Source organism: Ctenocephalides felis, unplaced genomic scaffold, assembly GCF_003426905.1.
Source record: "Ctenocephalides felis isolate EL2017-DRISC unplaced genomic scaffold, ASM342690v1 CF-g0.4_SCAFFOLD_01886, whole genome shotgun sequence".
NCBI lineage: Eukaryota > Metazoa > Arthropoda > Insecta > Siphonaptera > Pulicidae > Ctenocephalides > Ctenocephalides felis.
Window position 1 is genome coordinate 73,470,479 of NW_020538040.1, and position 15,026 is coordinate 73,485,504.

Sequence of the window (15,026 nt, forward strand, 5' to 3'; positions counted from 1 at the left end):
AAAGAAATTGCTATATTTCTTGCTGATAACAAAAGAGACGGAGCAATCTTGTTTTAGGACACAAAGTTCCTCGCAAAATTTGCGTATTTAGTTGATATTTTTCAAAGACTTAGCGATTTAAATAAATCAATGCAAGGATCTTAAATTCGTGCTTTTGTTCAGAAAGACAAGATTACGGCTTTTATGAAAAAATTAGAACTGTGTATAGCTTAGTAACAAATAATTTTATAACTTTAACATGTTTCCCACTTTTAAAATTACTTGTGTTACTGATGAAATAGAAGTAAGTAAAGATCTTATTATTATATCAGTCATATGATTAGTCTACGACACCAATTTTCGCATTACTTTAACTAATTACGTCCAAATACGAATGGATTGGAAATCCATTTGTCATTGAGAAACATGATGATTTTGGTCATTCAACAGCAGAGCAGAAAATGATAATTGATTTATCTACTGATAGCACATTGAAGCAGATGTTTCAGGACGAAAATATATTGTTGAATTTTGGTTACCAGTAAAGGACGATTTTTCTACTTTGACAAATAATGCTTTAGAAATTTTATTACCATTTGTGAGATCTTACTTATGTGAAACAAAAAAGTCTTATAATAAATAGTTATGTTTGCATGTATATTTTTTATAATACTGTGTATTATTTAGCATAATTTCAGTTATATTAAGTATATTTAAATTAAATTGTTAGAAAAATAAGAAGGGGGGGGCGCAATATTTTTTTCATTCGAAAGGGGGGCGCAAGGAAGAAAAGGTTGGAAACCGCTGACGTAGCCCCTAGAAATCACACAGTGCGCCTGTGTGATTTCTAGGCACATAGACAAAATGAGACGTCTTTCCTGTCGTTCGGTGTTAATTTTAAACAAAGGGCAAAGTACCGCACAGACTGACGGAGTGCTTGATATGACACCAGGAACTGTCGCTTGACACGCTATACAGGAATTCTTGTGGCTTACTAGGACTGGCGCGATTCCGAACATACCTCCGGAGCGCCACATTACGTTATTATCTTTGTAATTATCTCTTAGCCATGGCGACGTGTCTCTACTGTATTACAGCTCTTATTTATTACAGCCTTGACTTAAATATTATTTACTGCAAAAAATCAGAGGAAGCAAATCGAATGCTGAACAGTTAGTTTATGACCCATGCCATTAGAATGCATGTTCAACATGCACCAAGGTATATTTATTGATCATTTGCATTTAAATATATTTTGAAAATAGGAAGTAAGAATATAATTTAAAAATAGAAATTAAATCAATATTTGCGAGTTTCTAGTGTGCATATTTTTATGTAATTATTTTTGTATCAACATGCAATAAACTAGGGCTCGCCCGTAGGTAAGCGGTTAAGAGCGACGGGACCTGAATCAGAGGTTCCGGGTTCGATACCCACTTCGAGCAGCCTGTTGTCAGGAAGCAGTGACAACGATTTTCACTTGGAAATATAGATAGCAATATGTTTCCAAGTGAAAATAGCCCTTGCCCGGCATTGCTGCACCAATAAAAAGTCAGCCCTATTGGATTAATTCTAATAACAAAAATCATCAAATATGGATGGATTAACCATTGGGTTACCATCTAAAAAATACGAAGTAAGGAGAAATTTCAGCCCAACAGCTTATAGGACGAAAAGTTCTGATTGCTGTTAAACAAAATATCAAAAAAAATGCAATAAACTCATCAGCCCGAGATATGTTTTCCGATTTCTTACAAGATACACAGCTATTATTTAAATCCTTCATAAATAAAATATTAATTGCGGAGTTAATACTATCATTCAATCAACTGACTGATCTACAACCTTTAGAAACAAACGTATTAACATCCCGTAGGGTAAGTCAAGAAGATTTTTTTATATATTTACGTTTCTGAACATTTTGGCATACCTTAAAAAATGAATGTATGATGTGTGTGTGTCCAAATACAAATTTTCGTCAACGATTTCGGGAACATGGATCAACCAATTTGAATAATTGATAAAACGATTGTATTGATTGTAATTCGATTTGTATTGATGGGGAGACATGCTGATTGGTTTTTGGCAAAAGCAGGTCCAGCCGTTTCAAAGAAATGGGGACAAAAGTGCAAAAAATATTAATTCAGTTTTTAAGAGAACGGAGCGTCCGATTTGAACGATTGAAGAATTAAATTTAAAAAAAATTTCATTTGGCAATCAAAAATGATCATTAGACATATGCACATTAAAATATCATATATTTTATAGAGATTTTAATAACAAGTACAAATTTTGTTTATTTTTCTACGGGTTCCCAATCAATGTTTATCCGTTACACAGCGACGCGGCGCTTACGCGCTTCGATATTTCGTCTCTGAAATGGCTATGCAGCTCGATTGCTTTTAAAATAAAATACAAAATTTTCAAAAAATTTCAAAATACAAAAAAAAAAACAATTTTTTTTAATAATGTCCAACTTATTCAAAAGTTTCATAAATGTTCTAACTGTAAGCTTCTAAAAAATGTAAAGCTTTGAAAAAATTAAAATTATGGTATGGGAAGTCCCAGCACTTTTGATAGAGGCACGATGCCATGTACCGAGTGATTATTAGGAAATTAACATATTGTAGGCCAAGCTTGCAGCTTATATTGATAGACCAATTTGCAACCTTATATGAGTTTTTGTAAAAAAACGCTAAAATACATGATTTAAACAAGTTGTATTAATAAAAACATTCATCGGAAATGTAAGTATTTTGATTCAGTATAGGATATTTGTTGTTTGATACAGATGAAAAAAAAAAAAACATTATTTTTATTAAACAATTCAGTTACTATATTGCTGGTTTCTTCAATGATGCATACCAATTTCAATAAAAACCCAATTTACATGAATTCATATTACAAACATGTACGTGCTCGTTTCTTCGTATATTTCAAATCTGCACGCGAGATATTGTACGCGATTTGAATTGTTTTGATTTTTTTCTAGCTCCAAAACATATAAATCCCTTTTTCACAATGGGGCTGTTCAAACAATATGTTTTTAAGTCCCGCCTTCACGTGACATTTATGATATTTAATAACTAAATATCATCCGTGCTTTCTCTACGCCGTGATTTATCGTACGTACGAAACAATGGTGTATAGAAATATGAGAACCTTTCATAAACATAATATCAAAACTATGAATTATTAATGTTACATAAAATTACACAGGTCCGATTCAATGATAATGACAATGCTAATTCTGACCACACTGGTGATGGCGTCCCGTTAGATAAATATGTGCAGTTGCATCGCGTGTCAAAAACTAACCACTCATTACTCATTCGGCCCAATATACAAATTAACAAATTAGAAATGCCGTTCGGCCTGTTTGTTCATCGACGAGTTTGTTTTTGTAAGCTTAATTATGAACACATTATTACCGCACAACTAAACGATATTTGACCGGGCCATTAATTTAGCTCAGGGTTGCAAATTCGACAAGAAAAAAAGTACTGGTCGCCAACTGTTGATCAAAATTACAAAAAAGTTTAACAATTGTTTTTGACTGTTGCCCTAGAGATGTTACTCACTGTTACGGTTTCAAAGTTTAAATGTATAAAATTAGTAAAAATTAACCACAGTTACTGAAAAATGGTCACAATTTCACTAAAGCTCTAGGTTGCACTTAAGAGTTCAGAGTTTCCAAACAAGATGATCTAATTCTTTTCAAGACAGTTAAGGTCAATACAACCACCCCGTTTCTCTCTATGTAATATAATCGCCAAAGATTACTAAAGTCAAATAATTTAATCCGTAATCTGATGTATCAAATATATAAGCAAAGCTTATCAGCAAAATGACTAGTCTATTCCTTTAGGAAGAATGCTGCTAAAAATCTCTTGTAAAACGGATGTTTCATCCTACTAGATTTATATAGAGAGAAATGGTAATAAATGAATAAAAAATGCAACCAAGCTATTTATAAATATATTATGCAAACTTAGGATTTGTATCTGAGTGAAGCAATAATTTCAAATAAATAAGATGCGTTCATTGTTCTAATAAATAGAAAAAAAATCATGTTTTCCTCTAATTATTATACCTTCTAATATAATGTAGTAAAATGTATGAGGTCATGCAAACAATTTCCCAAATCTTGTTTGAATCAGGGCTTAACTCCGTCGTGTAAATTAACTGCATAAATTCTGCACGCTATAGGGCACTATAGTCGCCACCATGAAAAAAATTGTGCAAAACTTATTTGCGATATGGATGCTTCCGTGAGAGTTGATCGTGCGATTTGTATGCATATCTTTAGTGCCGGAACATTTGCATATTAAAAATCATAGGCAGAGAGAAAAATAAAACAGTGACAGTAATGGAACTAGATATTATTATTAATAGTATATATATATATATATATATATATATATATATATATCAATCCCCCGTTTTACACGAAAGATAGAATCCATACAATTCCAAAGCTTTGTGACGTATATTTATGATTTATTTTATATTCTGTATCATATTATATCGCTTTGTGTACTAGTAGATTCTGTTCTATTCAACTTTTTTAAACGTTCAACAAAGTTAATTGTTATGTAAGTTCATAATTAATTTATAATAAAAATCTAAATTGTTATATACTATAGCTTATTTTGAAACTTTTCTATTAATATTGTCCAAAAGCTATGCTTTGGAGAGCAATTCTTAATAAAAAAAAAAAATAACTTTATAAAAAACTAAACTTCAAAGAACAGAAAAATCATAATTTATCAACAAACACATAAAGAGCCACTGACGTTTCTTCCTAATCAAAATAAAATATTCGATCTTTTTGAGTGTTACCAACGCGTTGCTCTCTACGGCTCACTAGCGCTAAATGTGCGCCTAGTTTCGAACTCCTAAACTATCACTTAGCGATGGATTGAATCGCATCTGTCAAATCAGATAAAGTTGATTGTTTTTAATAGATCAGCTGATGTTGTTTTATTTTCAATCAAATTGAATTTATTAAAAATTATTACTGTAACACCTGTGAACGGTATTATAAAGAATGAGCAGCAATAAATACTTTGCTATTGATTGCGAAATGGTGGGAGCAAGGGAAAATGTTCACATGTTAGCCAGAGTATCAATCGTCGATCGAGATGGTAATTGTATATATGATAAATTTGTCAAACCCCAGGAAGAAGTATTGAACTATCGAACTGCAGTTAGTGGCATCAGACCAGAAGATTTATCCACCGGTGAGGAGTTCCACACTGTGTCACGAGAAGTGAAGGAAATATTGAAAGATTGCATACTCATAGGACACGGATTGTATTTTGATTTTAAAGTTTTGAAGTTGCGACATCCTAAACATATGATAAGAGATACTGCCTTATATAAACCATTTAGGAAATTTACTGGCGGTAAAACACCATCTCTCAAACTATTAGCAAAAGAAATTTTGAACAAACAAATACAAACTGGAGAACATTCATCAATTGAAGATGCTTGTGCAGCCATGCAGATATATTTATTGCACGAAGAGGAGTGGGAAAAGGCTATAGAAGCATAAAGTATTTATATTATATTATGCATATATTATTCTTAAATAACACTTCTAGATGATCCATTCAGTAATAATTGAAAATCTAATATATATATATATATATATATATATATATATATATATAATATATTCAATAACATATCAGAACTCAGGATCCATCCAATCCATCCATCCAATAATTAAAACAATTTTATTGAAGAAAAATGTATTCATTGTAATATCATACCTTTCGGGTTCTGATGTGACCCATCTTCAGTGTTAGATTACAAAATTTCGGAGTTACATTGTAAAATAGATATAAAAGAAGTTTGAAATATTTGACAATGATTATGAAAATGTTATTGCAGATGTTATTGTAGAAAATGGTATTGTAGGAATGTGTCAAAACACTGAATGAAGGATATGTTTGTGGATGAAGCGTATGAATTTAATATTGGACTTTATATTTGCAACCCTGACCCAAATTAATGATACGGTCAAATATATGGAGTATTAATGTGCTCATAATTCTGTCATCTCAATGAATAAGTGGTTAACTCGAATTTCTGAAAAAATGTCGCAGTATTGACTATTTCTCTGAAAATAGTTATTAAATTGAAAAAATATTGATTAGGAACAAGAGTAAATGAAGCACTTTGTATAAAATTTAAACCATTAATTTCAAATATAATATATTATACGAGTAATGGAACAATAAAATCGAGCCTTGCAAAATAATGAAAATTGACTTAACCACTTATTGTGTAAACACTGGGATGACAGAATTAAGCTCTACAATAAACTGACGATTTATTAAACAACTACTTAGCCTGGATGGATGTATCTTTTAATTGGTATTCGGATGATTATTTTATCTACAGTAAACCATATTTATCGTTGTTTCTTTCTATCAGCAATTTATTAGCAATGAGTAGATATCAAATAAATTGAAGAAAACGGTTTCCGACTCCGGTATCGGAAGAGCGCAAGTTACAGCCGCCGAGAATCTGTATTTATGCATTAACTGCACAACAACAGCAGCAGAGCGTGCGGAGACGGCAATGAGGCAACTTTTATGCCGCTATTCGGGATTTAATCAAACGCGCAAATTAAAAGTGCTTTAGAATACACTATGCAGCAGACGAGTGCATTCAGTCACTGGGTTAATGACGGCGCACGTACACGCTCTAAATGGTTTAGCAATAAAACACAACAGCCCTCGTTTCGCTGTTTGGTAATAGTTGCGAAATAAACTAAATTAGAAAAGCGAGCAATTGAAAAGTTTCATGTCATTTCCGTTTTGTAACGGAACAGAATGTCGGATAAATTCAAAGAACACTGTGTGTGTCGAGTAAACAAATAGATTTGCACTTCGGTTGAAACTAGAATAGAATTGAATTCATTTTAAATTGTATCCGATATTGGATATTGGGTCCCACATTAAAAACAAGGAAAGCACATGGAAAACAATTAAATTGACTTTGAACATTTTCTGCTAGTTTCATTACAAATACATGCAGTCATATTAGTCACAGTTCAATTTGGAAAACAAGGAAAATTATTTCTTATAAATATTTACTATTAACCCTTTCACTATTGAAGTACTTTCCGTGGGATTGTCGCTGCCAGGAAGAGCGTGACGCTCAGTTGCACTACTAAACGGACAAGCACAACGATATGTTTTAAGATATATATCACTATCAAAAATGTGTTATTTATTATTAAGTATGTGTTATTTTATTAAATATTAAGCTTGTAATGAACTAGAAACAATAAAAGTGCTAAAATTCTGAACTCTAAGTCAACTTTTTTTTTTGAATATTTTTGAACAGCAATCAGAACCTTACGTCCTATGAGCTGTTGGGCTGAAACTTTTCCTTACTTCGTATTTTTTAGATAGTAACCCTATGGTTAATCCATCCATATTTGATGATTTTATGTTATTAGAATTAATCTAATAGGGCTGACATTTTATTGTTGCAGCAATGCCGGGCATGGGCTATTTTCACTTGGAAACATATTGCTATCTATATTTCCAAGTGAAAATCGTTATCACTGCTGCCTGACAACAGGCTGCTCGAAATGTGTATCGAACCCGGGACCTCTGATTCAGGTCCCGTCGCTCTTAACCGCTTACCTACGGGCGAGCCCCTAAGTCAACTTAATTGTAGTTATAAATCTTGAAGCAAAGGCAAATACAACATGTCGTCCATAGACGACATCCGTACACGCAACACGTCATGTAGCTATGTTTTCACGTAGCGAAAGGGTTAAGACAACATTCTAGAGATAAAAAAAAAATCAGTAATAATAAAACATTTATATTGCGCGATATAATAATTAAAAGTTAAAAATTCTTTCTATTTAAAAGACACAGTCAGAGGGCAAAAAGTTCCGTCAGCTTATTTTTAACTTTAAAGAGGTTTTATTAAATAATATCTACATTATTTAATCAACGCGAATCACTTGATTTGCAAATAATTTGGTTGAACAACAGAATTAAAAATCATAATCTAAATATATATTTTTAAACATAATAAACAAAAAAAATATCGACACTTACTACTTGCTAAATCTTGCTTTGGTAGGTATTTCTGTTTAATTTATCATTACCAAACTAATTTCTTCTTTAAATACAATTATTACAATTGAAGTAAGTACAACTTCTGTTAAAATATATAATTTATGGACATATTTTTTATAAAGATTGGCACAGGATACTTTCAAAGGATACTTTCAATGGAACTTTGTCAGAAGAATTCACCATCTGAGTTAGAAAAACTATTAATAAAATTTATCCCGTGTATTTTTTTTAACTTTAATTTTTATTACTTTATTCTTATTGTTTACACCCTGCCAATGGGTAATAGTTTAGATGGCCCATTTTATCCCAGTCATATGTAAGCCATGCTAAAGATTATAGAAAAAAACTGCGGTATTTAACATGAATATAACAATACATCTTATTAAATGGTTTATTAACTTATACCAAAACATTATATGCAGGTAAGGTAAACTAAACAATCGTGCTCGAAAACAAAAATAAAAACGAAAAAAAAACTTTTGTTAATAATTTGACAATGTGGCTGTTAATTTTTTGGTTGCAACGTTACATATTATTTTCTTTCTAGTATCTTCAAAAATGCCACGATTCTTTTTGAAATAAAGTTGGTGGACCTCTTTACCCGCGGTCTTTCAAGATCTCTTTACCTGCTCTACCGTATCTATCAAAATGTTACCTTGCAAAACGTCAAAAAAGTCACACTTAATCAATTATTGATGTAAATATATAATAATTTGTGCGGCGAAAAAAATTGCAATAAACCATTCAGAATAATTCCAAACTTATTATTCTAGTAATAAGCAAACTTAATAACTAAATCATCGCACGATTAATAAGTCATATAAACAACAGAACAATAAGCAAAAATAAATTCTGCACATAAAAACCGGCGATGAACAAATGTTGCAATGACATAATAACTGAATTATTGAACAGCAATTTTAATAATTCACTCAGAATAATTAATTGAAAACAGTTTTATCTGGGTACATTTTTATTATCGACTTATATTTTAGCAGTCCGCAAGAGCATTCCGAAACAATTGAACGAGTTTCCACAGACAAGCAGCTTAAGTAATGGCTCCCATTTATCAAAATGAGTTCCGGTAACAAATTAAGCCGATCTACCATGAAACAGAGTTTGCTATTGGTATTTGCGATATCGAAACGGTATAAAATACTGCTTTACAAAGTTATAATAAATGGTACGGTCACTATGTGTGTATGCATATGTACTGAAAGTTAAACAATCAATTCTCGCATAACTTGCTTAATCTCCGTTAATTAGCGCATTAAATCAATATTATTGAACATTTGTTTAACAAAGTTTGTTTCAACAGCGAAATTAATTTTTAATGATACTCGAAAGTAATATTCCGCGATTTATATATCGAGACTTGTGTAAGAGGTACTTCAATATTTGATTTGAGAAAAAGATCGAGTAATGGCCAGTTGGAGTGTTTTTAACAGTATAATCGATATATAAAGTTGGAGCTCGGAAAGTTGAGGAATTGCTGAAGTAGGTTGAGGAACACGGCGCGCTGAGAAATAAATTAGTGTTCTTATTTGGCGCAGCAGTAATTCCGTTGCCATAATTAGAAGTCTACATTTCGCCGATCTCTATTTCGCGAATGTTGCGCAACGCTCTTTGAACTCTTTGAGGCAATCCGTTGCGATATGTTATGAATATGTGAAATACGTACGTACACTTCGTTGGTAAATGTTTGATGTAACAAATTCATATGAGTAGCTTTAATGTAGTTATGCACAGTTCATGTTCACGAATGATGTTCGTAATGTACATGCTTTCCAAATTGATAACGCTACACACAATAGATGCAAATTTATCTACGAAAATTTACATTGACGCACATAAAGAGATAGCACTTTTGTTAACTTTGCAAGTGTTCACAGCTCACTGATTTTCAATGCTTTTCATATGTTTTAAAAAGTTACATGTCAGTATTTTCACAAAATGTGAGCGAGTACTATGAAATATACAATAGATACTTGAAGTTTAATAATAATGCTCTACAAATATTCATGTGTTTAATTGATGGGAAACTAGGTCATGATCTCTCCAACAAAAAAAATATATTCACAATATACATATATTAATAGTTTTTTTTAATTTATTCTAAAAGAATTTTTGAAATTTTTTTTTTTTTCTCATAGCAAAATACATACTCAAACATTTATACATACATAGCTACCTATGGGGTGGAAAAGACAAATTGAAAAAAAATAGCAAAAAAAATTCTACAATAATAATTTAGCTAGAGTTTTACTGAACAGTTAGATAGTTGTTTGTCTAATATGTGTTACTTATTTATTTATTTATTTATCTATTTATTTAAATATATAGCCCACAGATTTCTCCAAGAGGACTCAAAAATACAATTATTTGACATAATGAATAACAATTAAAATATACACAAAATTACAATAAATAGTTAGTAACATAAAATGCTAAGATAAAATTTCATATAATGCAGAATGTAACAATAATATTTATAAACAGAAAATAATGAGATATTTGAAAGAAAATAAAAAGATTAACTTGTGCAGATGGAGATTATTTGATTAGGTGATGTGTTGTTATTATTGTGAAATAATTGGTTTGGTTTCAACAATATAATTGCTCAGTCACATTCGACCTTTGTACCCCGCCCTCCCCGATATATAATTATATATAAATCAATCGAACAGAGTGAAAGTTAAATTCATTCACAGCGAGTTCCGAATAAACATCTGTACATTACACTAAAATAATCATTTTGGCTATTTAAGGTACTATTCAAGTGAAGATAATGTTTAATTTGTAACAAAAAATTATAAAGCTCATTACAAGTGAAAGCTCTTCAAATTTTAATAAGCGGTTGAGCACCACAAGAATGTTTTTTGATTTATTAAATATGACATGATATATCAAAACATAAGTTTTTTATTTGAATTCGTTATATAATGGAATGATCTTAAAGATAAAAATCATAATACAAAATGTTACAATTTTGGATCTATTTAATTTTTTCACTTTCGATTTTAGTATAAAATTTTATTCAATTTACTTCATAATTAACTTGAAAATTTACTACTTGTGTCAATTAATCAAAAAGTAATGAGTGAATATAATTTGTGCTAATTTTCGTGAAATTGAAATTAAAATTATTAATGTGAGAAATTATTTTTACCCGTCCTCGGAATTTTGTAATAGCCATTTTTTTCATTCCTAATGTATTGATTCATTTTCATTTCAACGTAATGATAAGCTTACTCTTTGTCTTAAGACAATCTGAAAATGATATACATTATGTTACAATGGTAACATAATATATATATCATTTTCGGATATTTGATGGGTAGTTGAAATTTTAGCATCAAGTAATTGTGAAGATTCAATTCAAAATCTATATTATTCGGAAACCCGGGACAATCCGGGACAAAAATCTAATCCAAATCTAAAAAGAATAAAAGTATGAAAATTATCACTGATTATCGATTTTTAACTAAATTTGTAATAAAGAAAAAATAAATGCTCATATCTAGTTGAAAATTCAAGTCAATTGAAAAAAAACTCATTGTGTTGGCCCACGTCCGAACTGCTAGGCCTCAAAAAAAGTTCAAATATTTGTAATATTTGACGCATTTTAAATTACAAAATCATCCAAATAGAAAAAAATATATATACCACGATGAAAACTTTTAATTATGACCTTTTTAGTACCATACTAAATGGTTCAGCATACCTATCAAGAAATCTTAATAAAAACCTCTTTTGATTTATGAAACAAAACATGATATATAAAAAAGATGAGAATTAACTGTGGGTATATTATTCACATTATACGATTTAAATGACACGTTGAAAAAGATGCTTGAGATAAAAAAAATCTCGAAATCTTGTTAACGATGAGCGCGTGAGCTCCCTGTGATCACAGCGCCGTGCCTCGACTGACATGACGTTTACTTACGTTTTTCTGATTGTGAGTTGCACTATACGCGCCGTTTTTATATTCCTACATACCATTTGCTTCATCTCTCATGACGTGAAACGTCGGCGCAATAACTTAAACAGTGTCTAAAAAGACATTAGGTTATTATAATGAGAACCAGTTCCAGGCCAACACGCTAAATATAAGCATCCGAGAACCCTTTTCGATCTATGTTAGATTAACCGAATAGTAATTTTAATCATATGCATCATGTAATAGAAACGGATTAAGGTTTTAAAGAATGTCACAAGTCAGATATTATTGTTTTTGAAGAAATAATATAGACACGAAATGATATGACGAGGAAAATTGAACAACACTTGAGCGGCATTTGAGTTGATTGTAAATGACACAGTTTAAATTAGATTATGCATGAATTAATGAAAATTTATATACATTATATATAGGTAGGGCGGGGCACAAAGGTCTTTGAATGATTATATTATAGATTAGATTATATTGTAAAAACCAAACCAATTACATCACAAAAAATAACACATATCATACAACTATCTGACTATGTTTAGTAAAACTTTCAGCTAAATCAACATTGTGGAAATGAAAGCTTTGGCAAAATAGGTGAGATTAAATCACTTATAATTTTAAAGGTATTATACAAAATAATAGCTACATTATTCAACCATTGCAAAATATAAATATCATGGGTACATTTCTTACAAAGATACTAGAGTCAAAAATAATCATCAGCATATTTGGAATACATACTTATTTATTTAACTTATCCCTGGCAAAATTGCATTTGTCAGCTATTTTTTATTGTTAGCATCTTTGCCAGGGTAAAGGATGTAAGCTTTCATAAAGGTTATATAAAATAAACTGCTGAATCCAACTTTAAAATAACAATACATCTCTAATGTTGCAGTTGTAAAATTCAAGAAAAACTGAAAAATCCCGAGAAAATTATATGAACACACATAACGATTTATATATCATTTTTATTCGTAATTTTATTCTGCATCTTTCATCCGAAAAGTTTTTTCGTATCTTTTACCGTTTAGAAGAAAATAGAGAAAAACTGGTGAAAATTTGCATTCAAAATCTCATGAAACAATTAAGTAACGTAAATGTTCATATAAGGCCTCGTAAGCTAAACAACAGTGCTCACAATAAAAAAAACTTTAAAACCTTTTTACTTGAAGCCCCGCTCTACCATTTGTGAAGACATAAGAATTTCTTCAAAAATTTATCTCATAGAGCTAGTCGAACTTACGATTGCCAATGAGTACAAAATTGTTAAAATTGGCCTATTTTTGTAATGAGTTAAATTATAAAAATTATGTATTCTGCCTTAGTATATTGAGTACGGAATAATATAATTTGTATATGAAAAAGACATATTGTGAAACCCGTCATAATATTTTTAGCTGTTTAATTTGTTTGAATAAGTGTGATGCACTACCATTTTTTGTGTTCATTACAAAGAGTTCGGTATAAAGTTTAGTTAAAGTTAAATGTAATTTTTAGTTTGCAGAGATAACGGTTACCAGTTAGATTTTAAAAAGGGCGGTGACATACCTGGCAGGCAGATAAAAGAGCGGAGATATATAAAAACACCACTCTAATAACACATAGAAATTCGAACAGAAAGCGTTAACTTTTCTATCACGCGCAAGTGTTATTTGAACAGCGTTAAATCCGATGCGCGTGTTCGAAACCCTAAACAATGCAAAATATTGAAAAATGCGTCCCGGGCTGCAACACATTCATGTTTACTGAAATTCTAGGATTTGTTTTAAATAAACTTCATTTTTCAAGTGGTTTTTATGGTCCCCTAGAACGCACCAGTCCTCTCATATAAATCATAATAAACATTAATGAGTCGAGAAGACAGCGGGGTTCGCATCACTCCCGAACGAAATCCTCATATGGCGACGCGCTGTTAAGAATTTGACTTATGTGCCTGCTGAACAGGATTGTCATTAATTAGAAATATATTTTTAAAGTTTATGTCATGCGTACAGTTTCCTGTCATTTATTAGTTTTTCGATCTAGGGATTCGATTTTGAATCCATGTCGGGGTATTTATCGGGACCTAGAATGAATGCCGTTGAACACCCCCTTTTGTTCTATCCGTATTTTGTTTCAAGAGACGATGTAACCTGATAGTGCTCGGAGAATATATTCATTTAAGCAAACACTAATAGCGTTTAAATAAATAGAGATAAAAGTCAGCATCGCATGAGAAATTACTATAAAAGCATAAATACTTGAAAGTACACAACGTTGGCATTATTTAAATAATGAAATTACGAACGTATAAATATATATAGTCGTAATAAATCAAATATATTTATCTTTCTGCCTTTAAATAAGCCCGTTTGTTTAACGCGATAAATAAATATAAATTGTTATGGAAAATAATAGGAATTTTACCACCAAAATAAAAATGTTGTGTATTTTTTTAATATCATGACATTAAAATATATAGTTTAAGAAGTAAATTTATTTATTTCGAAATTATTAAGGCAAATCTGAATAAAAAATGCAAAAGGGTTGGAGCTCTAGTAGAGAAAGTACGGAGAAAATAACATGGTGTTTTGTATTTCAATTTTAGTTGTTTGTTTGAAGATACTATAACCAATTTCGGATTTTTGCTCATCTTTGACTCATGGACTACAGGTAAGATTACAAGGTAATAAAATATTTATTTAAAAAAAAATGCATAAACTATTTTGTCCATATAGTACGGACAAAATGACATATGGGGTAAGGACATTCTAGGATGCTAATTTTTGTAGTTCACAAATAAATGGTACAAGTCATACATCGTAACCAATCTTTGTCGGGGTCAGAACGTAAAAATGCGGTTTTGCAACAAATGGAAGCCTCATCATTTTACCGGTGGATCTTTTAATTTGTTTTCAGCAGTAATTGCTTGTATACTTGCAATAAAAAAGTAGCCATTGACAGATATTAATTTTTTTTCTTGGCCATGTGATGCT

General features: G+C 30.8%; 2 protein-coding genes across 2 annotated transcripts in view; one reads left to right on the plus strand and one right to left on the minus strand.

Moving 5' to 3' along the window:
* Positions 1-15,026, minus strand: part of LOC113375319 (leucine-rich repeat and immunoglobulin-like domain-containing nogo receptor-interacting protein 3) — a 341,130-nt gene that overhangs the window by 177,441 nt on the left and 148,663 nt on the right. The gene's annotated exons all lie outside the window — the stretch shown is intronic.
* LOC113375320 (RNA exonuclease 4-like) lies at positions 5,030-5,536 on the plus strand. The gene has a single exon (XM_026615255.1). It carries the CDS (start codon positions 5,030-5,032, stop codon positions 5,534-5,536), a length of 507 nt encoding a protein of 168 aa, XP_026471040.1.

What these genes read in the sequence shown, in the direction of transcription:
- LOC113375320 (XM_026615255.1), top strand. Translation starts at nt 5,030, where the DNA reads ATGAGCAGCAATAAATACTTTGCTATTGATTGCGAAATGGTGGGAGCA.